This window comes from Mustela nivalis (genome assembly GCF_964662115.1).
Source record: "Mustela nivalis genome assembly, chromosome: 2".
Classification (NCBI taxonomy): Eukaryota; Metazoa; Chordata; class Mammalia; order Carnivora; family Mustelidae; genus Mustela; species Mustela nivalis.
Window position 1 is genome coordinate 6,719,437 of NC_139021.1, and position 26,319 is coordinate 6,745,755.

General features: G+C 44.5%; 1 protein-coding gene across 4 annotated transcripts in view; it reads right to left on the reverse strand.

Annotated features, from left to right (window-relative positions):
* Positions 1-1,069: 1,069 nt before the first annotated feature.
* Positions 1,070-26,319, reverse strand: part of KHDRBS3 (KH RNA binding domain containing, signal transduction associated 3) — a 185,602-nt gene continuing 160,352 nt past the window's right edge. For 3 of the 4 annotated variants that reach the window (XM_082721608.1, XM_082721610.1, XM_082721609.1), the window contains exons 8-9: positions 11,827-11,885; positions 9,330-9,950 (exon numbers count right to left, since the gene is read on the reverse strand). In XM_082721608.1, coding sequence (XP_082577734.1) covers positions 9,859-9,950; positions 11,827-11,885 — 151 coding nt within the window. In that variant the 3' untranslated portion in view covers positions 9,330-9,858. Of the gene's footprint in view, positions 1,335-8,325; positions 8,385-9,329; positions 9,951-11,826; positions 11,886-26,319 lie in introns of those variants that run through there. The other variant, XR_014309145.1, reaches the window with a different exon arrangement.

The window sequence follows — 26,319 nt, forward strand, 5'->3', positions numbered from 1 at the left end:
AGATTCTTGACAAGTATGGGTTTCGTGAGCGAAGTAAGGGAGGAGTGGGAGTGAGGAGAAGGGGACAGACAGGAGAGGAGCTGGAGAGTTCGAGTCCCTGGGACTGTTGGTAGGTCTACGACTAGTGTCCCTGACTCTGTGGGTGGAAAGGCTGCAACCAGTGAGCTCAATTTTTTTTTTTTTCCCATTTGTAACAATCTGGCTTATGGTTTGAAGTTCCTGGTTGTTCAGTTAATTTCAAACAAAGGGTCCCTGGAACGGTCACTGTGCACCGCCCTCCGGACCGAGCACTGAGGGGCGCTCACAGCCTCAGGGGCGGGGCTCCCACCTGCTGCCCCTGTGGCCTGTGCTGCACTCTCTCCGAGCTGGGGCTGTCCGTCCTCGAGCTTCTGAGATGCACATCTGTGTATGTGACAAGTGCAAAGGCATGATGGCCGAGTGAAGACTGTTTTTTGGATGCATCATGAGAGGATAAAGAAAAGTAAGCTTCTTAGAAGTTACTCGACGGTTAACACAATGCTCCCAACGTGGCATGCAGTCGATGTGAATGCCTTAGAGGAAATGTGTCTTTGAGGTAGGAGAGTGACAATTTAACAATGCACAAGACTGTTCCTGAAATTCCAAGACTAGGAAACATGTTGTGTGAGCTTCCAGCAGAAGGAATAAAACATCCTCCTGGGGCATACGGAATTAAAGTCACAATGCAACAGTAAATGAAGAAAGGAGAACGAACAGAATAATACTGTCCACAGGGATTATGACCTTTATGTTCCATAACAAATTACAGAGAGGCATGAAAATCAGCTTTCTTTTCTGGCTGTACCACTCTGCTTCCTGCAAAAGCCTTTATATTAACCTTTTATGTGACAGGATACTTTTGGAAGAACACGTCCGTATTTATTGGTCCATCACTGAGACACACAAATCATTTTCAAATCTGGATTACGTATATAATCTGGACTTCTCTCATTGAGTTTCCAGGCATAGATGGTTCTCAAGTGTGCAAAATTTAAAGCTTGTTGAAATAACAAGACTTTGTTTTTCTAGGTTTATAGTAAAGTGCAGGAGATTGAAATGGGCAGCTTTTATTAAGTAACACACAAATCATTTGTTTGTTGTTGTTAGGAGACCACAAAACAAGATCGATTTTCTTTCCTTTTTTTAAACAGGCTTTCCAAATTAAAAAAGCATATCATTTTATAAAACATTTCACAGGACATAAAATTGTGAAAAAAATTCAGATGATTTTTATGCTCCCAAGTGAATTCATTTACTGACTAGGCACGTTGGTGAGTCGACGAATTCTAAGCAGTCCATAATTCGAAGGAAAGCCCCTGAAAGAGAGGAAGACGAAATACATTTGTATACATCAAGAAGCTAATAATTATTTATGCTCTGTTGGGGAAGGCAGGATTTAGGCAGAGGAAGGAGGCAAGTAGAAACTTAACAGAAATAAGGATATTTATGGAAAATGAGGCAAAATAAGAATTACAGACATTTAAGAACATAAAATATTTGTGTTCAGTAAGGCAGATGCATGGTAAATTAGTATGAGGAGGATCAAAATACTCTCCATTACAAGGTTTTTGGGTGTGATTCCAGAACGGCCCTTGTTTGACATGGAACCTCTAATACCAAAATGTAAAACGGGTCCCTAGGGGTACACACTGGACAGTCCTTGACATCCTGTCCTCTGAGATGAGACCCAACGTTCAGATGTATTTACAAGTTTTTATTAATTAACACCAAGGAATATATTTTAATGTGCTACACAGAACATAACTGTTGTTTCAAAAACCCAATGGGCATCAGGAAGGAAGAAGAATGAACCCAATCAGCATGGAGAAGTGGCCGTCACAATGCTTGTTCCTCATGATTCTGGTCACACACCCTGGCCCTGGGGGGACCTGTCAGCACCATACTATTCGTGGTGCCCCATGACCTGGCCCCTCCCAGCTCCCCGGCACTGTCCTGTTCCTCTCCCAGCTTAGGCACCTGCTCAGGTCCCCCCACATGGCGCAGCTTCCTGCCCTGGTCAGTGCCTGCTTCACTCACCTACACCAGCCTGTCAATGCCTGCCCATCTCTGCGAAACCTTTTCCTGCCCCTCTGCCCAGGGTTCGCCCCCTTGCCCCCCGGCTGCACCACCTCCCCCTTCACTTAGCCTCTGATCGCTGCACATGACCTGAGACAGGAGCCACGTCTCGGGAGCCATGTGGTGCCACCTGCGCGTGCTTCGGGGGGGGGGGGGGCTGGGACCCATCGATGCCACCTGAACTGAAAGGCTGATACTGTAAAAGGTAAACATCGAATATAGTAAATCTATTAATTGGGATTTAGTTTAGTTCATCGATGGGTCCTTCCAGAACAGCCTGATGACTGTTTCAGGGCACACAATGTGACGGACGCATTCCTGACCCTGAGGGACTCTGGCCCAAAGCTCCAAATTAGGTGTTTGCCAATCGAGTGCCAGCAGCCAGTACTCTCAGAGTGAACAGAAAAAAGGGTTCTTGGCAAAAGAAGAGAGGGAAGATCTCAAAGCGTGGGCAGGATCTGGGGAACAAGAGCACAGGAAAAGCTGGGTGGGGACACTGCAAAGTAGCACCCCGGGCCCCCCGAAGCAAAGCCACTCAGGCTCGGGAGTTGGGGGCTGTAATGAAGGGGTCTGGTGCCCCCACATGCCTCACTCATCCACACCCAGACCTGACCACACCGTGCCAGCCGCCATGCTGGGCGCCCACTTGGAGTGGGGCACAGGTGCTAACCGCTGACAGTGAGGAATGCATGCAGTATGTAGGGTTCAAGTCTCCTCAGGAAAGCAATACAGTAATAGTCATAAAAAATGGAAAGGTTCAATGACCCTACTTCAGAAATTTGTTCTTAAGTTGTATACAAATGTGTGCAATCACAGAGATGGAGGGCTAGGCTTTCTAGCACTCGCATTGATGAGTGTAAAATGCTGGAGGTGAACTTCATGTCCATCAATACTTGTTTAAATTATAAACCACATAACTATTATTCAGTCAATAAACAGAAAAAGGTAGCTTTACAGAATGATAGAAAATGAACTTTAAGATATCCTCTAAAATGAAAAAAAGGTGGTAGTAAACTGTGTACTGTTTCATATGCAAAAAGCTAATAGAAAAGAAACATGTGCTTTGCTCATGTACAGACTATCTCTGGAAAAGTATACCAAAACCAATGCCAACAGCTTCTTGGGGGCTTGGGGGTTTCATCATATACCCCTAAAATTTTTGGATTTTGTACCAAGCACATGTATTAACTATGAAATAAAGGACATATTTTGGCTTTCCAGCTTCCCATTTCCTTCCACTAAACAAGTCAGCAGTTGCAGAAGTAACTATCTTATTTCCACTAAGAAACCAAACTAATATTGCAAAGTGCTCAGGGCTGGCATTTTAAGAATTACAAGGTTGTTGGCTCGTTCCCTCCCTTCCTCTTGTGTTCCACACCGAACACCTCATCAGCCCCCACTGTGTGCCAGGCATGATGCTGGCATCTGGGTGGACCAGTCAAGACAGACATGATTCCACGTTCAAAGAGCCTCGTCTTAGAGTTGGTGAGAAAGACCCGTCAATGAGCGGGGCAGAGACGGAGCCCGGGGACAATGCCTCCAGCTCCAGCCCGGCTCACTTCACACAGCGTCTGCCCATTTCTTCTCTCTCCCCATTTCTGGCCCTGTCAGGTATGAGGCCGCAAACACGGACACATGAGCAGGGCCCGGGTCTTGCCAGCAGTGGTGGTCAAACGAGACTTTTGGGAATCTCTGTCTACACCCGAATGACCACATTAAGAACCTGCCAAATTCTCTCCAAGTTCAAGGATGGCTCTAACTCCACCTGGTAAGGCCAAGGACGTCCCAGTCCACTCTCCTCTACTGTCGAGACCCTGAAACACCTTGTTCATTTCACTCACTCGCATATTCAGCTGCTCGTACACGGATCCTTTGCCGGGCAGAAGCATGGGGCATACACTAGAGGTTTCTATGCTGGTGCGGGTGCGTGGAGAGGAGCATGAACGATCCGTTGAGGGACAGTTGTTGCAGAATTCAGGCAACTCCAAGAGTTCTCAGCAGGGATTCAACACTAGGCCTGAGGTGGAGACAGTGTGCCAAGGAAGGCTTCTGGGACAAGGGGAAGCTTCCAGGCTCACTTTGAAGCTGGACAGACCTCAATGACTCACTGGGCCAAGAGCTGGCTGAGAGGGGTAAGGAAACGTGATTTCAGGCAGTGGACAACCCAGACAAGAAAGCACCAAGGGGGATGTCCAGCAGTAAGGCTGGTGCAGCCATGGCACTGATGGCGCTGGAACATAATCACGCTGGGCTTTGGGTTCAAATCCAAGAGCCTGAGTTCTACCCTGCATGCCAGTGTGTGTGTGGGGGGGCAGGGGGGTGGGGCAGGCAGCGGGGGGGGGCTCATCACACTAAGGTCTGAAACAATTTTGGTGCTAGGTTCCAATCACTGAAATCGAATCCTACTGAGAATCAACCTCAGTTGGATGGGATTTTCCATTAGGTAAGAGGGGGATGCAATTTAGATCTGAAAATGTTCTACAGCCTTTCTGAAAGATGGACACAGAATCAAGACAAAGTAGATTTCATGATTTTCAATATAATCATAGGGTTTTTTTCCCCTTTCTATCTGTACAAGACACTGAATATCATTGCAAATAGATCTTATTTGCATAGAAAATAACAAACTTTATTATTTATATTCATTACCTAAACCCGATAAAGTGGCTTCTATTTTGGCTAATTAGACTTTTCATTACATTTTTATTTTTTTCTCCAAATTATTGGTTTTAGACTCTGGGATCTATTTCTCTGTACACAATGACCAGAAGCACTGTCTAATTTTGAGTTAAACCAATGGAGCTAGACCTTCTGAAATATAATCCTGTGGACAAGAGTAAGGTTTTTGTTTTTGTTGGGGTTTTTTTGGTCTCTGCTAACTATTCCTAAGCACCCCTGACGCTGTCTGCTAGGAACCCTCTCGATCCGCTGACAACGTCCCTCTCTCATATTCACTGACTTGCTGAACACTTACTCTGCTGAGAGGAGACTGAGAGGGTAAAAGGTGGGAGCCCTATTTTCTAAGACACTCTGTGTCTGGATATCAGATCAATAGCCAGTGCAAACAGAGGGCGGTACGGCCGTTGAAGCGGAGACTGACAAGGCCCTCTCTGCCTAGGGGGAGGGAGCGGGGCAAGCGGAGAGGTGAGGAGGATGTCACAATGGAAAATGGGGTCGCCCTGTCTCAGCTTCTTAGACGGGCGTGTGCGACCCTTCATACGTGCTCCCTGCTGCCCTGACAGCACATCTGCCGCTTTCTCTGCTTACCTCATCTAGCTGCCGGCTCCCAGACAATCGTACTTTCTTATCATTGCGTGCATTTACATTAAACAACAAACAAGCAAATACCTACATCAGTGTTGCACGCGGTTCTAATCCTTCCCCAGTAATACCGAGGTAGAGGTAGCCGGCATTCCTGTGCCATTTTATGGGTGGGACACGGCCATCTCAACTGTAGTTCTGAGAGGTCAGGCAATTAAGCAAGGCCATCGAGCTGGTCAACGACAGAGCTGGGATACGAATGCTTCCCAGAATGCCTTCCCCTCTGTGCTGAGGTCATCTCCTACTGGCACTTACGCCCCTGCTGGCACCTGCCTGGCAGACACGTCTCTCTTCCACGTGCCTGCACCTGTGCTACGAACTCCTTCCTCGCCCATCTCCCCAGCAGACTGTCGCGTCTTCAAGGACAGGACTATGTCATTGGCACTGAACTTCCAGGATCTGTAGCACAACGTATCTGCATGGACACTGATGTTGATTCAAGCCGACGTCCTGATCAGAAGATGATTCAGAACCTAAGTACCATCAAAGAACATCCAAAGGAATCTGGTGGGAGAGTGGAAGAGACAGGGAAGGGACTATGGGACAGGAGCTGTGTGCTCATGATGCTCAGGGCTCTGGGAGTTACAGGAAACATGTCGACTAACCCCTGCGCTCAAAGAGATGATGGGGGAGTAAGTGCTAGTCCAGAGCCTGGCCAACAACAGAGACTCTGGATTAAAGTTTAAAACTGGCTCTACCAGTTGCTGGGTGTGAGTTTTTTACCTAAATGATTTCACGTTTTGAAGCTTAAGTGTCTTCCTCTGTAAAATGGAGGCCACACTTACCTTCTTGTAGTTGTGAGGATTCAGTGAAATCATTTACTGAGAGTGACAAGCTTATGCTTGGTCGTAATGGCAACGTGTGACCCACCTACGTCACTAAAATGAGTATAAACTCAGCATGCTACTTCAGAGAGGGCACTGGGCCACGTCCTGAGGAGCGGGCACGATTTCTGTGGGTGAAGGAACAGGGGCGAGCACGCTTCCTTTCCATCCTGAATTGCCGCAGTCTGAGGAAGGCCCGCGTCTTAAAGATCTTTACGTTCCCGGTGCCGCTTCTATGTCTAGTACAGAACTCAAGCTCAGTACACACTGTAAAATGAGGAGAGAAACTAATCCCAGGAGGGTAGACGAAGGTTAGGGGAAAAGATCTGGGAACGATGCAACGTGCTCTGAGGGGTGGGAAGACCGTGTCTACAGCAGAGTCTTCATGTGGAAACCGGAAGCAATAAGGCTCGGCAGACTATGTGCTAAAAATGGGAAGCCCTTGGAAGCCAAGCAGGAGGATTCTTGTCCAAAAGTATTTCTACTGCTTCCTGACCTTTCTGGCTCATGATCCCTTTTTATAGTCCAATGGGGCTATGGGTTCTCTATAAAATGAAAATAAACATAACACTGAACACTAATTCCTATGAATTAGCTCTGAAGACCATCTGGGGGTTTACCCTCTAGGGACCTATTTATAATCTCTCAGTTAAGAAACCTACATTATTATTCAATATGCTAATCCCCCCTCCAAAATTACTTACTAAGGAGGAAAGAGTGAAAAATTCCAATATTAAAACCACACATTGAAAAAATGCATGATGTGTCACATTCTCTTTCTAAGCAAGAAAAGTCCCCCTGCCCCACCCCCCAAATACCCCTCAAAACCAAAAATCTTATTTTGATCCATGAGAATAAAGAGACCTATTCTCTTCCCAATAGTTAAGGTAATTATTTCAGGTGAATTTTGACTATTGGAGGGGAAAAAGGCTCAGCTATTTCCCATACACATTAAATACAGGCATTCAACTTGACAATTAAACTTCACATTTACTGTAATACTTTTTAGGTTACAAAACACTCACAATATTAGCTCAAAACACTAACAGTATTAGCTCACTCAATTCTTAGTAACAACTATATGCATTAAGCATCATTCCCCTTATGCTGATGTCCAAAGGCACATAGTCAGGGGCAGAGCTCAAATACAACTACTTTTAAAAAGCAAGACACTCTGTGATGTCAGGGCCTAAGTAATGTTTCTGATGGTTTAGAAAAAAAAAAAAAAAAAAAAAAAAAAAAAAAAAAAACAAGACAAAAAACAAGAATACCCTGAATCAACCAAACTAATGATACATTTTCCTTACAGATCCCTAACTTAAAAAAAAAAAAAAGCGAAATAATTCTATAAAACAACTGTTATGCTACTTGTCTTATACAAGTAATAACTTGTTTTGCAAAAAGGACAGAAAAGTACACACACAAAGTCATACTTTCACAAGCCTAAGATAATTATTGTCAAAAATCTGGTGCATACCACTATAATTTTTTACCTACAAATATATAGCAAGTACACACAGTTTTAAAAAAAAATAAAATTGGGGGTGCCTGGATGGTTCAGTGGGTTAAAGCCTCTGTCTTCAGCTCAGGTCATGATCCCAGGGTCCTGGGATCGAGTCCTACATCAGGCTCTCTGCTGGGCAGGGAACCTGCTTCCCTTCCTCTCTCTGCCTACTTGTGATCTCTCTGTCAAATAAATAAATAAAATCTTTTAAAAAATAAAATAAAAAATAAAATTGGGGTCATATTATACGTTAGGCTTGATAAACTGCTTTTTTGCCTTAATAGTTTGGACATTTTTTCATGTTACTGCCTGGGCTTCGATTTCTTATTGAAGAAAGCAACCCAAGTATCAACTGCTGTGACGACTTACGCCTCTGCCTTCCGTGGCACCAGCAAGGCTGGGTGGGTCTGACTTGTTTATATTCAGGGAGCTTCTGTCCTGACTGGAGGAGTTAATTTGCCGTAATCACCAGTGCTGGTAATAGGAACCAGCGTGGGATAGTTTCCATGGGACTTTAGATAAGCATGAAATTGTCTTCATCTTCCGTAACACATCACAGTAATTGGAACAAAAGGCACTCACCTTTGTTTGCTCCTTGGGCACAACCAGTTCCTCTGAATTCCCAAGATGGCTGACATTTCCTAACAAAAGAAAAGACCTTTTTAATCAAAGAGAAGGAAATCTCTTAAGAAACAAAAATTAAACATTTTACATCATCTACAATTAAAAACAAAAACAAAAACAAAAAAAACTTAAGCCAAATGATTAAAGAATAACTTTATTAAAAATTTGTCAGTTTTAAGAAGTGCCCTCAATTACTAACCAAAGAATGTATTACAAACAACTAGTTATGAGGTTTTACATTTGTTTAATAGGGAATAATTGGCCCCAATTAAACTGACTGAACTAAGGCTTTTTAGATTACTAAAACAAATTAAACTTTTTAAAATGAGAATTTAGGTGATCTTAAAACCTCTCTAAAATGGATAATGAAACTTGCTAAGTTGTAATCTCCCTGGTTTTATTAGTTATATTAAGATAAATTAAGTGAGATTAAAATCTTATTTGATTTATTTACCTTTGACAATGAAGACCGTTTAAGGGTTACACATCCTCAGCCTTGGCGAGTGCGACCTCAATTAGTCAAGTCAGATTGTCTTTAAAAGCTTTGTGCTTATTGCTTCCAGCATGGAGCGAGGTGTTCATTAAGGTACCAAAATTCTCATAAAAAATCCAAAGTTGCACTAGTGAAAAAACGCTCAACAAGATGAAAACTGATCACATCTTTTTCAGAAAATCAGTAGTTATTTTAAAACCAGTTTTTAAACAAGATTTGGTTTTGCGTCGTTTTAACGTGCTACTCACGCAGCTTAACACCATGTGGACTCTTTAAACAGCATTTAAATCTACGGTGAGTATAGAATGGTACATTTAATTTTATACCATTTTTTAAGTCAGTTGTACAATGTTTAGTGTGACCCTTTTATGACAAGCGTTGTTAAATGAACTCTTTCCCTGTTTACAACTATTTATGAAGGCCTTTTTAAATAAGAGAAACATGAAATTGTTAGCTCACACACACGGAATTTCTTTCAAAAGTTTATTTAGTATCAAGCAAGAGAAGACTTTGCTCAACACTACAGAACATTTCAAGACTTGAGTTACAAAAGAATACCACATTATTTGCACTTGTAATTGGCTTCCCTTTTTACGCATGTTGGCAAGAAAAAAAAAACTAGCATATGGCTGAAAGATAAAATAACTAATTGCTATGGAAACCTTTAAAATGAAAGGTGAGGCTTATGTTAAAAGGATGGATTAACATATTTAGTAAACCTAGTTTTTTGTTTAACACTAGTTAATCAAAGTTATTTTTTTCCTTTTGATGACCTATTTTTTTTCATATACAGACTGGAAATAACAAAATTTTACATGTCTTTTTTTTTTTTTTTTCTGCCCAGGTTGATGTTTCCACAAAGTAGTTTTAAACTTCCATCCATTCAGGTTTTAAGCATTTTGATTTATTTAAAAAGGGATTGTTCATAGAAAAACATTACTTTGAACAGTACACAGGACTGGTGGAGACTGGCTATTTCACAACACCAGACAGTACAATCAGTATCTGCCGTAGGGCTGGTCTCTGTAGACGCCCTTTGAGGTCCTCGCTGCAGGTGCCTTGTGTCTCGAGTTAGTCCAGTCCTCTTGCCCTAAAATCAGTAAGATATCGAATCACAATTAGATCATTGCCATGGATCCCGCTGGCTTCATTTTTCAGAATCTACCTTAACCCTAAACCAGTGGTAGACATTATATTGAAGACAGATAGCCCTGAGGTACTAGGGGTAAAGAACAAAAACAAAAACAAGGGTAATTACTTAGAGAAAAATTACAAACACAATAGAAAATGGTCGCCCCACTAATAATACCTATCAGTATGGGGAAAAAAATGATTTTTGTATCTTAAATGGCAACCGACTTTGCAAGAACTTTCCTTTTAGTCACTCATTTTTAACAAAAGCTCACACACTCAAACAGCAAACTGAACCGCCTTTTGCTAAATGTTAAGACATTTATGAATGGGAAAGAGAAGGGGAAGAGGATTACTCAGACTTCTTTTGACAGCAAAAACAAAGACAACACAAAGATTTGTGCAGGCAGGAGCAGACAAACGCGATGAGCACTGTCGGGGTGGGCAGGGTGGGAGGGAGTCCCGGGTCCTGCTGCGGACAGAGTGAACGGAAGTCGTGTTCGGGGAAATGTAGCCTCAACAATACTTTCCGCATATGAAATAAACTTGAAGACAGAATGTCAAATCTCACTCATCATAATACTAAATCCATACAAGACAAGTGTACAAATAACAAAAGGCATTCCATCATCTCCATCTCCTGAAATTAAACACCTGTTCCATCCCAGGGCTCTCAACAAGTCATCTACAAGTCTCCAACTACCAACAGTTAACACCTCTGCAGCAACATACAGCAATTTAAAAGCCATGTGTCCACTGAGACCAATTTGAAAAGGCTGTGAAGAAAAAATACTTAAAATGACCTCTTCTTTTGAAACAAGCATGCAATCAACGTCATTCCCTCAAGCTAACTTGCATCCATTTAAGTAACTTGCATCCATTTAAGTAGACAGCATTCAGCAAACCAAGGTATTTCTCTTAAGTGTTTGTTACAAATAACCAAAAAAAAAAAAAAAAAAAAAAAAAATCCAAGGTGAGGTCATCACGGCTTGGGGCAGGTGATATAACAAAATGCACTTCAAAAGGAGCACCGGAAAATGGTTTTTCAGTTATGTTCAGAGAAATGTCAGAACATCCATTAACCAGAATCCTGATTCACTTGCACTGGGTACTGGAGGCATTTATCAGAGCTTTGCCACTGATTGAAGCTTCCTGTTCTCTGATCTCTTTGCCCTCCGGCAAAGGAGCTTCTTACTATCATTATGTTGCTGCCGCCAATTCTTTTAATTAAACCTGTCCTCCTTCTGCATAGAGACTTTGGACCTGGATTCCCCAGCATCTCTACCAGGTCTCCCTGAATTAAGTGGGGTTTAGCTGTCTCCCCATAAGCCTGAGAGAGCTTTATGGCCCCCCACACCTGGCTCAGTGCTTTTGTAACCTTCATGGAGTGACTCCCACTGTAACATTTTTCGAGGGTTTGGGATCAGAGATGAATTAAAATATGAAGATGGGGGTGGGACAATCCTTTGGGAGCTGCAGTCTCCAGGGCTTCATTTTCCTTCACTGTCAAGAAGCAAAGACACTTCAAAAAGTCCCAAGCTATCAAGTGTCTGCAGTCTGGCAAACGACTCTATAAATGAGAAAATCAGCACATGGCAATCAACCCAAACAGAAAATCTAAGTTGAGAATGTGAATGCAGGCAATTTTCTTTGAGTTTTTAGTCCTCTTTAAATATTAAATTTAAATCTTAAAGGAGCGGAAAATAGCTAGATATGCACAGACGAACTGAAAGGGGAGCCGCTGTTTCAGTCAAAACGTCCGTATGGATTTCTCCTCAGTTCCGTCTTGAAGGTGTTCCTGGGGCCACGCTGCCCGCTGTGGGCCAGCTACTCACCGTAGGAATCGTAGGTCTCTTCACTGAGTCCATGTCCATAATCATAGTAATCAGCACCACTGTATTGAACAAAAGACGCCAAAAAAAAAAAAAGGGTGAAAACAGGATAAAATAACTTGACCATGAGCTTAAATCATATTCAGTGAAGTATTCTAAAACTTAAAGATAAACCAATTAAGGGCAGGGCTACACACTGAAAGAAAGAATTCGCACTGAGATGACAGAGATCTAGCACGGAAACTTTAGACCTCAGGAATATCAAAGATTTCCAGCTGTAATACCTGAAAAATGTGCCAGGCACTTTAGCCACAGGCTTTGGCCAATGAGCACCACGTGAGTGTGTCTGTGCAGAGGGATACACAGCCTGTGCATCCTGGAAAGGCAGGGTCCGCACACACGACGGGTGTGCCACGGACAGCACAGTGCTCCGGGCCGGGCCCCATGGCCCTGGAGAGGACGGAGAACCACAGGTCCAACAGAAAGAAGGCGAGGACGTTCCTTCCTCTTTAACTCCTGCCTACCAGAAAACCCAACGCTGAGCAATCTGTAGGCTTCACAGCGCTTTATAACCGGGACTGAGGTCTAATGTTCTGTTTTACCAGCACTGTGGCATTATTGTCGGGAAGTCGGTGTGATGACTGTGTTGCGAAGGACAGCAGGGTGACTCTGTGCCCTCTGGTCATGGCCCCCTTGTAATGTCCATGAGGATGGAGGCGGAGCATCTTTGCACAGCACAGGCACATCTGTGTTCTAACGTACGGCATCCTTGAGATATGGGGCGGAGTGGGGGGCAGAGGGAGCCTGTTATCAGGGCCTTTCTGCAGATAATACGAAATAGGCTACAATTTTTTACAGGAACAAACCTATGAAAAATCTAGATTACTAAGCCATGGCAGATATAAGTAGTTTATGATGCTATTCTGGGTATCCGGGGAGGAGCTTCCACTTACCCTCTCAGGCTTTGCGCTTTCCCACTCTACTTAATTTTGTAGGGAAACAATCGTCCTGAATTTGTTATCTTGGACTGTCATGGAAATAAACATTCTCATTATTCCAACCTCATGCAATCAAGTAAGAAGTTCTAATCAAAATAGAAAATGATCCAGCTCAGCTGCTTAACACCTTAGGAAGTTGCAAGATGAATAATAAAATCTGCGGAGTGAGTGTTGCTGAGTGCCAGCTGCCGAGGTTCCACGGAGTCCCCACAGCAGCCCCTGAGGTGAGTGGGGCTGTCATACCCATTTTAGAGATAAGGATGCTGCTGCAGATCGGAAAGTCAGGATGCCAGCCAGAATCTCAGAGAACAGATACGTGACACACTCGTCGATCAAATCCACACCTGGCTCTCTTCCCACGCGTCCTGTCAGGTAAGCGGCATCAGAGACTCAGCCGCTCTGATGGCTGCAGCACAGCAGAGCCATCCTAGGATGAAGCAGTAAGCAAGGGAACAGCTTCTTTTTTGCCTTAAGCACGTGCAGATGGCTCTTCACCTCTACTCCTCCTTCTGCCAGAGATGTTCTTTGTTCTCCTTCCAATCTCCGTGCTGCTCAGTCTGTAGTCCAGATGCTGCCTCCTTGGAAAACCTTCCCAGTTTCCCAGGGGCCGGCTCCCCGGGATGGCACACTTTCCTTGTCCCCCCCTGCCCACCCCCCGCACCACGCCCAGCCCCAGGACCTCCCTCTAGATGCACAGAGGAGGCGTGCCTCACCAGCGGCTGCATCACACGGCTTCCCAGAGAATGTAATGTCAGAGCAGTTCTGAGCCACCCGCCAGGAGGGTGAAGCTGAGGAAGGGGTGCAGAGAAGGGACGGACAGGTAGACAGTGGCGGGGGCCTTCCAGGCAGAGCAAACTGCACACGTAAGGCACAGATGCAAGAAAAAGTCTGAACAATCCGAGTGTCTACAAGTACCTCCACCGCACGGAGTTAATAAGCACTGATCAAACGCCGGGGCTAGACTATTCCTCGGTAGAAAATGCTTCCTCCACGTGCAAAATATAGGTCAGATCTTGTTATCCTGGTTTAATCACATCCTCACTAGTTAATTAAACACAGTGCAACATACTGGTTATGAAGGGAGCTCGCCGGAATAGGACATAAGCTCTCTGGAATGTGCCATGTTAAGAAGTTCCACGGCTTTTTACATGTTGCCCAGGAAGAGAACAGTCACTCCTACAGCTGACCTATTATACCACGTGGTAACGTGCAGCTTTTCTGAGGAGGGGCACGTGGTTGCAGTTTTATAAAAAGGTCTTCAGGCTGAGAGCTGACACTCCTAGAGGACGTGGGAGGAAGCCAGCGAGAGGGAGGGTGGGCACGCTGCTCAGTGAGACCCCTTCACTGACCACGTCTCCATGTCAATCACTGTCCTTGAAGACGGAGCAGCAGAGGCTCAGTGAGGCTGGGCCACCTGCCTGGAGTCACACAGCTCAGAAGGGACAGCGCCCACACCATGTGCTGAAGACCTACACCAGTTGCGGGCTGTGCTCACTGTGGGGCCACCTTGCACTGGTGGGGGTAGAGGGGAGTTCCCTGTCTCCTCTCACCTGCTCTATCGCTCTTCCAGAATGTCTGACTTGCCCCCTCTGGGGCATCCAGGATCGCTCCTCATGCTCGGAAATAGAAGGATTTACACAGAACTCATTGCCCTGTGATCATGGTGAATTATCACTGCCTTCTCCGCCTGGTCTCAAATTCCCTCTCTCCCTTTCAGTAGCCCTCACTTTCTCTCGAGGCAACAAATTTATCTCTGGTGAGAAGCAAATGGGAGGAAATAGCTAAAAAAGGATCAAAGAAACATTTATATTAAAAAACAAAAATCCAGCAACACCAAGGAATATAAGAATATTGCTTTCCTACCTTTTAAGGTTTTATAGCTTTAAATATGAGAATTACCTTTAAAGTAGAGTATTTTCTTTTTTTTTCCCATCTTGAGTTCAGAAATTCAGAAACTAACCCCCGATGAAATGTCAGTGTCAAATACTGGTCAAGACACTGGAGTCTGAACTAGGGCCCCCACCTGCCGGGCTCCCTGGGACATCGGTCCTACCTGCTGCCTTTGTGCTCCATCCGTCAAACCACAGGCCTGTTCTAGAAGCTACGCAGACCCCGGGCAGCTCTGACATTCTCGATGGCTCACGCACAGCATTTGGCCACAAAGCAGTCAAAATAACTTCTCATTTTGTTGCAAATAAATTGGCTAATGTTTCATAGAAACTCAGCACTAAATTAAATGAACCTCAGTCCTCTTTCCAAAGGTCAGAAGTTACAGCATAATGGCTCCTTAGACAAATAAAACCCTGATGTTCTTGAGAATTGTATCTGTTGCACAAAGTGAGTTACATCTTCACAGGCCTAAGAGAATATCCTTTACAGAGGTCCCCTCTATGCACCTCGACGTTGTAAATGGCAGGCACTGAAGCTCACCAACAGAGAGGTTGAACAGTGGCTTTTTGACCCAACCAAGTCTTGATCAAACGGACATCACATCAGTTTAGACTGGACATCGGTCTGTGAAGTGCCCTAAAACTGTTCAGCATAGAAAAGTCCGGGGCGAAGAACGTTTCCAGTGAACAGGAGGATCAGAGAGAGCGCAATTTGCTGCTCCGGCAATGGTCTGGTGATAAGACCATCACGGTTTTGACAAGTGAAAACTTTAAACTGACATTTTCTATCATTTCACCCAGTTTCCGATTATTTATTGCAAGACTGTCACTGAGCCAGGAAGCTGGGAGCAGCTGAGCCCATTCTCAGAGCTGTCAGTTCCACTGAATTGCTTTGCCAGCCCTTCAGCACGTGCCCCTCAAATGTCTACTAACCAAAGATGTGTCCTATTTCCCAAGGATAAACTCAACACCCAACATATGACAAAGGGTAAAAGACATGAAGAATCTCTTCACTTATGCATATGACATTATACTATAACATTAATAATAGATTGGAAAACACATTAGGCCAACTAGGCCTCAACTCCATCACAAGGGATCCATGAAGCTGGTCCCTGAACAGATCAAGAGTGGGCTGCTCATGCTGGTACTAAGGCCATGTCTGCCCAGGGCCTTTTATTCCTCCACATTCTATCCCATCCCAGTAGCTGAAGGAAGTATGAAGATGCGGCCTAACTCTTGGCTTTCCTAGAGGTTCTTGGTTCCGTCAACCAGCGTCAAGAAGCAGACAACAGAGGGGCCAGGGAGCAAACTGCAGCCCTGGGACTAAGTCCACTCTCTAGACCTTCCACTCTCCATTGACAGGGGTCTAAGAGGAGAACAGAAACTCTGAGGCCCTTATCACCTTGTCCCTGTGGGATCAAGAAGGCAATCCCGACATTTATCTGTCTCTTGCCCTTGCAACCTCTTCAAGACTCTCAACCAATTTCTACTTTAAAGTCACTGAAGCCAATCACATGAGACCCCTTCCTTGTATTTATGTTAGCTCAGCAAGCCCTAGACCACTAGGATGCTCTTATCCACAGGCCTCAAAGTCCTGCCCACCTGCTGCTGTCTGTCCTCAGCTCCTACCCAGCTCTGCAATCCTTTCTCTGTACCCCCTGGAATTCATGGCCCACCACTGGCAAAACTTCCTATATAGTCAGTTTCCAGTGCACTCAGGGCAAAAAAAGTTGTGTAGTCATTCTTTTCACCAGCCATCCCCTTTGCCTAGAATACTCTGACCTCTAGATATGTGTGGCTAACTTCATCTTTCTAAGACTTTGCTCAAATGAGGCCGTCTCAACAAGGTCCACTCATTACAACTGCAACCCCCCTGCTCCGGCAACCCTCACCCACAGGACTCTGCTCCATTTTCTTCTACAGCATATGTCGCTTTCTATCATGCTACATGCTCATTTCTTATACGTACTATTTCCTCTCAGCAGAATGAGAATATATGCTCTTCAGGGAGGGACTTGGGGCTGTCTTATTCAATGACATACCTCAAGCTCCTTTAGAATAATACCTAGTACAAGGTAGACACACAGTAAAATTTATTAAAATCACCAAAGCAGTGCAAGAAATACAAAGTGTTATTAGTGAATAAAGGTGAACGACACACTACTCCTCTTGCCTCACTTCTAAAGGTACAAAATAAAAGGACTTAAAGGATTTAATATTTTGGGGATGTTGAATAGACTTGGAAAATATGGTGTGATCATTACTCTCCAGAAGCTAATGAAGATGAACAAGTACATTTCCACAGAAGAGGGTACAGGTGTGTCTGAGCACAGAAGGGGTGGCCAAAATACCTTGGGATCAGAGTCTCATTACATTGGGAGGTGAGAGGAAGGTAGGAAGGTGACACGGATTGGCTGAGGGACTGAAAGAGGAGGGAAGAGGCAATAGATGAGTCAGGGTCAGGATACAAAGAAATTTATGAACTCTCAAAAAAGGGGGAATTACTCCACTAGTAGTGGTCAGCTGGTATACACAGGGGCATAGGAAGTGTACACCCATGTGTATTTTTTCTCATTTAACCTCATGACAAATTGATGGAAGTAGATATTATTCTATCCCTTTATATATAATAAAATTTGAAACTCTCGAAGTTACCTAAACCATCCAAGGACAATCATGAACACATAAGACCCAAAGCTGTTAAGCCAGGTGGGTCTGGCGCTATAGCCGATGTTTATCCATTAGGAGCTGCCCTATCCTCTTCTGTAACGCTAGAAAGTTTGAAGTTAATCCTAGAAAGTTTGAAGTTAATCCTTTCAACAGGAAAGCTAGGGCAGTATGCTTATCCCTGGCCCTAATTCTTTCCTCATCTCATGTTACATTCACAGCTCTCTGCACACTCAGTATGCCCTTCAATATAAATAATAACTTGTGTCTTCAACTTCTCAATTTTTTCTTTTATGAAATTCTCTCTTTCCCTTACTCTTAGTTTTTTTCTGTCCTGGTAATGCCAGTTAGGTTACTTATGAAGTTTCGGGTTCTATCTTCCATCCATTTTTTCTATCCTACTTGGTGACTCTTTATCCTTTGGTGATACTCAATGGCCTTCTGCTGACTTTAAACCCAGGCTTTCTAACTGGTTTGGCCTTTGTGGCTTTCCATGTCCTCTGACCCATATGAAGATTTAACTACTTACTTTAAAGAAAAATTCCTTCTACTCTTTGAACTCTGTTCTGTCCAAGTATTAGTTTTCCAGTTTGCTGAGTGTTTTTTTTTTTTTTTTTAAATGCTCTGGACTCGCTGGATGTTTTTGATTTGAGATTTTCAGTTTGTCTGTCTAGGGATGTTACCTCTTATTGTTATTATTTTTTAATACTGAACAGGGCTTCTTTTTATTAATATATAATGTATTATTAGCCCCAGGGGTATAGGTCTGTGAATCGCCAGGTTTACACACTGCACAGCACTCACCATAGCACATACCCTCCCCAATGTCCATAACCCCACCACTCTCTCCTGACCCGACTCCCCGCAGCAACCCTCAGTTTGTTTTGTGAGATTAAGAGTCTCTGATGGTTTGTCTCCCTCCCAATCCCATCTTGTTTCATTTATTCTTTTCCTACCCCTCAAGCCCCCCACGCTGCATCTCCACTTCCTCATATCAGGGAGATCATCTGATAGTTGTCTTTCTCCGATTGACTTATTTCGATAAGCATAATACCCTCTAGTCCCATCCATGTCATCACAAATGGCAAGATTTCATTTCTTTTGATGGCTGCACATGTCACCTCTTATTTAAAATAGCTTTATTCTGGTGGTTGTGGAAAGGGAACAGAGTGTACTACTGGGTGGGATACATCAGTAATTTGTCTCCTTTACCTGGGGCTCCTGGTTGCTCTACCGGGTGACACAGTCAGCTTTGGCTTTGCATGGCCACAACAGTCTGGGAAGAAACACTACCGCTTGGCACTGCTGAGTGCCTCTCAGTAGCCAGACTAGCCTGGCTACTCCAAATGCAGCTCTCCAGTCAATTCTCTTGGTGCCCCATGTTGATAGCCACGTGTGGGGTTGCATCTGCCCTAAACCCCCCACCACAGCAGCAAACTTCTCTGCCACGGCTGGGCTTTGTTTCATTTTGCTTTCTCATAGATTGCCTTCCATTTGCTCTCCCTCCCTCAGGAATCTTTCAAACTTTTTCCTGTCACTTCCTGGATTCTGAAAGGGGAGGACGGGTGGATCAGGTAAGTGTTCTTAGCCCATCCTCCTGACTCAATCTTCCTGTCTCTTTTTAAATCCTTTTTTAGTTTTATAATGCATTACAGATTATCCCTTAATCCTCAAAGCCCCTGTCTGAAGCAGACATTTTTAATTTTACAGGTGAGAAAAATGAGGTCAGAAGATGGGAACCTGTCTAATTCGTAACTGTCTTCTGTAGAGATCAGAGGAAGACCGATATTAACACTAGGACTGAATCCTGTCCATGTCTCAATCAAGAGTCTAAGATAAGGATATCTTGTTGCGATGGTTTTGGCAATTTTGGGGGGTGGGGAGGTGAATCAGGAATTCATCCCAGAATTGATCTTTAGTGGATCTCTTCCAAAATTAAATTAGTAAATTCTGCGCTGTTGAAATTTAACATAAAAGGGTTGGTGTTTTTCTGGATTGTCTTGGCTCATTCCTTTGAGAAAAAATTTTATCTATAATCCTTTGGCAAAAATTAATATTTGAGCAGGCATTTAGTGAAAATTCATTATGTGACAGGAAAAACTACAGGAAGGGGCACACATGGCCCAGGTAACAGTTCCAGTCCGGCGGCCCGCAGGCCAGTGCTTCCATTCTTCTTGGAGCCTGGGATCCTCACGCAACCATTAAGAATTTTTATAGATACAGCAGAACAGATTAAAAGTCATACTTAAAATGAAATTCTGGGACTACTCTCATTTTCCCATTATGACAGATAACAGAAAGATCTGAAATTCCTTCAGGGTAAGTGACTAAAAAACGTCCAATACGCTCTCACTGAGTCCTACTTCTCGAATAGTCCTTTTATAATATTTAATAATATTTTCCAGGGAAGATGCTGAATAAATACATTTCAAACTCGGTTGCACAGGTCAGATGGGAGAAGTCTAGTCATTTGCTCACTGCTCTGCTACATTTGGACCTTCCAAATGTGCTTGGTCACTCCAGCTCCTACTGGGGCTACTCTCTGAACTGAACCACTGCCCTCTGAGATGGGAGAGGTCAAAGCATGACTTTATTCCCATCTTCTGTGTTCTGCTAAGTGTGTTGCAGATCTAAATGCAAGGCTATTCATCTTCTGCCCCTCTTCCCCTGAGGACTACAAATTTGGACAATGTAGCTTTGATATGGGAGGGAGGCAAGGGCCAGCTGCTCTTCCTAGACACACATGGGGTTCACAGTATCCCATTGTGGGACAGGCACCCAGTGGCGATATGCCTGCCCTCGGGGAGTTTATGGTGTGAGGACAATGCACTGAATGGGAAGGCTGTACAAGGCTTACCCTTAGAGAACTTGCTTCATCCCTCTCTTGCTGGTGTATCCATCTCTAACTTAGCGCTCTCTTAGAGCATTAATACAGTCTGCATCTCCAAAATTGGAGGGGGAGATGAATCATGAGAGACTGTGGACTCTGAGAAACAAACTGAGGGTTTGGGAGGGGCGGGGAGTTGGGAGATGGGTGAGCCTGGTGGTGGGTATTAAGGAGGGCACGTATTGCGTGGAGCACTGGGTGTGGTGCATTAACAATGAATCTGAGAACACTGAAAAAATAAAACAAATAAAGTAAGGGCTGTGGACTCCCAGGAGCCCCTGCCATCCTACAGGGGGCCCACCAAGTCAAACTATTCTTATGAAAACAAGCGAACACTGTTCATCTTTTCACTGTGCTCATATTTCAAGCAATGTGGTGGGTAAAATTTTCAGTGCTTTGGCAAGAACCAAGGCAATGGCATCAAACTATACTAACAGTTAAATTAAGAAAAGTACTATCATTTACAAAATATCTTGTAAAACAGTAAGAACTGCTAATCTTAATAAATCTCAACTGTTAAGTCCATGCCTTTTCATGATTTTGCGTGATGACATGAAAGTGTGCTTACAGGAGCTCTGCTGCTGGGTGCAGGACAGGCTGAGTTCAGGCTCTGCTCCCAGCACCCCTTTCTACTTGCAGGACTGAAGCACACCAGACCACGGCTACGCAGACTTACAGATGTGGCTGGTGTGTTCTCAAAAATGAATGAAGTGAGCTTGTCGCTTCAAGAAAAAATGACAGTATTTGTTACCAATGATAAAATTCAAGCTTGTAGGTATGAACTACAAATCTGAAAAATTATTTACCCCTGTAAACTGAGAGCAAGCCAGTACTTAAAGACTTCTCTATTGAGACTGGTGGGGGTAAAAACGAATATGATTTTTTTGATCTTGCACAAGGAAATGTGTCACAGCATTGTGAAAATATGCACAACTCAGTGAATGAGGACTTTTTAAATGACCATTTTTCCAAATCCACCAAGGGTAAATGGACCAAGGTATTTTAACGTAACTGAGTATGAAAATTTTATGGACATGGTTTCAGAACCCATATTAAAGCTAACCTTTAAGAAACTAGCACCTGCCAAGTTTTGGTGGACTATCAAAGACTAGCCACAGTTATGCAGAACGCTGTCAAAATACTTTTCTCTTTTCTAGCCAGGTATATGTTGTCCCAACTACTTCAACCAAAACAACGTATAACATCAAACTGAATACAGAGGCAGATGTAAGAATCTAGTTAGCTTCTGTTAAGCCAGACATTAAAGAGACGTGCAAAATATAAATCAACGCCACAATTCTTACTAATCTTTGTCTTAGAAAATAGTGAATTTTCCATAAAAATAGACTATTTAATGTTAACATGCAATGGGTTAACTCCTGTTATATATTTCATGATTAGTAACTTTTTTATTTTATTTTTTTTTTAAGATTTTATTTATTTATTTGACAGAGAGAGATCATAAGTAGGCAGAGAGAGAGAGAGAGGAGGAAGAAGGCTCCCTGCTGAGCAGAGAGCCTGATGCGGGGCTCGATCCCAGGACCCTGAGATCATGACCTGAGCCGAAGGCAGAGGCTTTAGCCCACTGATCCACCCAGGTGCCCCTAGTAACTATTTTTAAATGTTTCTGTTTTAATTTCAAATATGGTAGATGTTAGCAGATACAAGCCATACATGCCAAACCACAGTGACTCTAATTTTTGAGAGTATAAAGTATAAAGGAGTCTTGAGGTACAGGATGCTTGTTGGCAGGAAGTGTGAGGAAGGTAGAGTGACTATTACATACTTGCCTGAAGAATGATTCTTTTATCTGGAAAAACGTCTCACCGTCCATGTAATGATGGGGAGGAAGGGCTCACTCACAGAGCTAGTCCGGTGGACAGAGCTCAGTGTCACAACTGCCTGGCCAGAGATCTCACACACACCAGGACTGAAAATCTAGATATTATGGGGTAGACAGGCAAAAAGAGTCAAAGGAAACTTAGACTTCTTATAAGCAAGGCAGATGTGTAGATCCTCCAGACTCATCAGGCACAGTTTTAACACGAGGGTAGTTTCAATCCCCTCACTGGTACATGTCACTTTTTAGTGTCTAAAATGTAAGAAAACAAATATACACTGAGGTTTGAAATAAATAACTCTCTTTAGGACTAAAAATTACAGACATGTGTCAATAATTGGAATATTTAAATATTCCACTTAAATGGCCAGGTATTATTTATAGTTTAATCAGGGAATCCCTCTTTCTCTGAGAGGAAGCTTCAGTTATTGTATTAGCACAAAATTTTAAGGTCTGACTTTCAGAATTCTGAACCTTTCAGAGTTGACATCATTAACCTGTCAGATATTCCATTGCTTGGAAGAAGACCCATCACAAGACTGACAGGGGAGGGAAAACAAAGGCAAATTTAAAAATGATGTTGCCTTGGGGCGCCTGGGTGGCTCAGTGGATTAAGCTGCTGCCTTCGGCTCAGGTCATGATCTCAGGGTCCTGGGATCGGGTCCCGCATCGAGCTCTCTGCTCGGCAGGGAGCCTGCTTCCCTCTCTCTCTCTCTCTGGCTGCCTCTCTGTCTACTTGTGATTTCTCTCTGTCAAATAAATAAATCTTTAAAAAAAAAATGATGTTGCCAGATGTCTGGGTGGCTCAATCGGTTAAGCCTTGGAATCTTGGTTTCAATTCGGGTCGTGATATCGAGCCCTGTCTCGGGCTCCACGCTCCACAGAGTCTGCTTCACTCCCTCTCCCTCTCCTCCTGCCCTGATTTGCAAGTGTGTGTGTTCTTTCTGTAATAAATAAATAAATCTTTAAAAATAATTTTACTATGTTTTTTAAGCTCGGAAATAAGATTTGGTAAAAAGAGTAAGTGGAAAATGGGGTTTAAAACAATGTGGGGAATTCGTTCAGCTCCCTAATCAATTAAGAGTTAATATAAATTTCAGTTTACAATGGAATCCTATTTAAAAAATGGGTTGATACCAAATACATACCCCATGAACATATTTTAAAAATTGTAATTGACATTTTTTCTCCTTTGTTTTCAGAGACAAAATAGGATTTTAAAGATTTACTTACTTACTTGAGAGCAAGCCAGCAAGCAGGGGGAGGAGCCGGGGGGAGGGAAGGAGAGAGAGACTCTCAGACGCCCCACTGAGCGTGGAGCCCAACAGGAGACTCACTCCCCCCGCCCCCCCCGCACCCCCGACGTCCCCCGTCCTCCAGATCATGACCTGAGCCAAAGCCAAGAGTCAGACGCTCAACCGCCTGAGACACCCAGGAGCCCCTCAGGGATGAAGTAGGCTTTTAAAACGATGGGTGAGAAAACAGAGCTTTTTCTTCTTTATTAATAAACTAATAACTTAAAACAAAATAAACGAAACTGGTTATATTTAAATATGTGTTAGCCCTCTAATTTTGTAAAACTGAGACTATTACAATCTGAATTTTACTGGGACATTAACAGCAGTTCACGATGCTGGAAGAAGAATACACTCCCCCGACTCAGCCAAGTCTCGTCACGGCTGAGGCGCGCCCCGCGGCCAGCGCGCAGGCGCACACAGCCCAGCACGCGGCCCGACTTCCGGCCCTCGGGTCCCGCCTCCCGCCGCCGTGCCTCCCTTTACTGAAGCCAATGCTGCGAGCCGCGCGCCTGAGGCAGGCATTCCTCGGTTCAGTCAGGGACTCCGTCACACAGAATGCCCACCGTCATACAGCTCATGCTCTGATGCGAGCGCGGACAACGAGCAGTTTGTAGGCACACACAGTGAGAGTAAGAGCCAGCAGACCTGCCTGGCCGGCCGAGAGCGGTTCCCTCACAGCGCACCCGAGAGCGGCCGTCAGGGTGTGCTGTCAGCAGGTCGGGAAGGCGAGGACGGAGGCGCAGCCCGCGCCTGAGGGGGCAGGGCCCCAGCAGTGGCCGTCGGGTGTAGGAGGTGGGCACGTTCCTGGGCCTCGCAGGGCCAGAAGGGCAGAGCGGCTGGCACAGAGCGCCTCGGCGGGGAAGCGTCCCGGACCGTGGGAAGAAGGCGGAGCTCCCAGGCCTACAACCGCGGATGAGGAGGGAAGTTACAGGGACGGTCCCACTAACCAGCTCGCGCAGGGGCGATGAGGGGCCGGGCCGGGCACCCGCCAGGTTGGAGGAGCCTCTCTGACTTCTGGGACCGGGAAGCCACCGTCGGGAGACGCCGCTGCAGGCACCGCAGACATAAATCTGGAGTCCTCGCCACACATGCGGCCCTTACCACCCGGGGAGGAAGACAGCCCTGGGGGCCTGCACGCAAAGGCAGGGGCGCAGACTTGGGATTGGGAAGGTTCCCTGGGTTTTGAGGCCTGTCCTTGCATTCGGAAGTAGTGTCACCTTGGGCAGGCAGCCTGTTGACGTTCAGCGGCTACAAGTGTCCGAAAACAAAAGGTGCTCAATAAGAGCACTGCAGGAAGGAATGAGGGAGTGTCTGGCTCACAGCTGCTGCTCAGGACAGACCGAGCAGCGGGGGCTCTGGGGAGAGGGTGTAACGATGAGTAATAATTAAGTGAGCTCCTGTCCACAAAACACTTGTCACGGGCTTGCCACGTCGTCGGAACAAAATAAACGGTGACTATTATTCTTAACCCTACTGTGGTAATTACATCTGCAAAGCCTCATTTCAGACGTAACAATTACTTTGTCAAATAAAAAGATTTTAAATGTTAACACAGGTTCGCCACATAATCAGAGACCGAGTTCGCGGTTTACAGCGGATGCTCCACTTCTCCACCATGAAATGCTTGGGGATTCGCCCCCACTACAAAGTGCAGGAACTTAGAGGTGCTTTGCTGAATCAAAGGGAAGAAATCGACCTGGAGAGACCACGTGGCCCATCCCCTGGCTTCAGGCTAAACTGTCTTAACCGTCTGAGGGCAATGATTCTCTCTCCACTTTCCAAGACTTCCAGAAATGAAGCCCAAGTAACCTGCCACAGTAACACACCTGAGCAGCCCTGCCAGAAAGTACTTGTTTCATGTTTAACCTTAATCTCTCGTGAGACACTCAGAACCCTTTTTCTTTCCTTCTGTTCTCCACAGAGGTGGAAAGTACCACCTTCTGTGTAAGACAGCTCAGGAAGACAGATCTGCACAGACGGAATGGCCAGGAAGCCTGTGCCCTCCAAGTGCCTGGCAAGCCTGATTTACAGAGGACCTACTTCAACAACCAGGACCGGCCGATGCTCACCTTTGGGGGCCGGACCTGCGAAGATTTAACGTAAGAGTAAGAGCAGACAACACTTGCCAAATGCCTACTGTGAGCCAAGATCGTGTTAGGTACTCCCCACAAAGGATCTTTCATCTTTAGAACAAATTTACGATTGGGTATTATCTCTGTTTTAAAAGTTTAGGTTAAAAAATAGTAACACTTTTCCACTCTTAAAGAAGAGACTCTTACTTGTTACACTATCTCTTGAGAAAGATGGTCTTAGTAGAAGTTAATGAAATTCAGGTATCTTCACTGAACATTGTTCAGCAAATACTTATGGAACAGCAGCTATGTCCCAGACACTGGAGATGCATCAGTGAAAAAGATTTGGTCATTGGGTATTTTTTGTTTGTTTTTTAAGCTCTTATTTATTTATTTGTTTACTTATTTATGTTTGTCTATTTTTATTTGAGAGACAGAGTGTGAGTGAATGAGAGAGAGGAGCAGGAAGAAGGGCAGAAGGAGAAGGAGAAGCAGGCTCCCCACTGAGCAGGGAGCCCAATGCAGGGCTCAATCCCATGACCCCGCGATCATGACCGGAGCCAAAGGCAGAGGCTTAACCAACTGAGCCACCCAAGATTTGGTTTTTGTGATAAAATTCGCTTGGTCTGGTGTGCAAATCAGACAGTGTTAAGTGGGCAAAGGGAATAATATGACAAATGAGACACCCAGAGCTCTAAAGGAACTCAGAGGCAGGGTGTCTGAATCAGTCTTCGGGGGTACGAGCAAGCTTCCTGGAGGAGGAAAGGTCTAAGCTGACTCCAGAGGGAGGAGCCAGGCAAGGAGAAGAAAGGCGTTCCAAGCAGAACCACAACATTCACAAA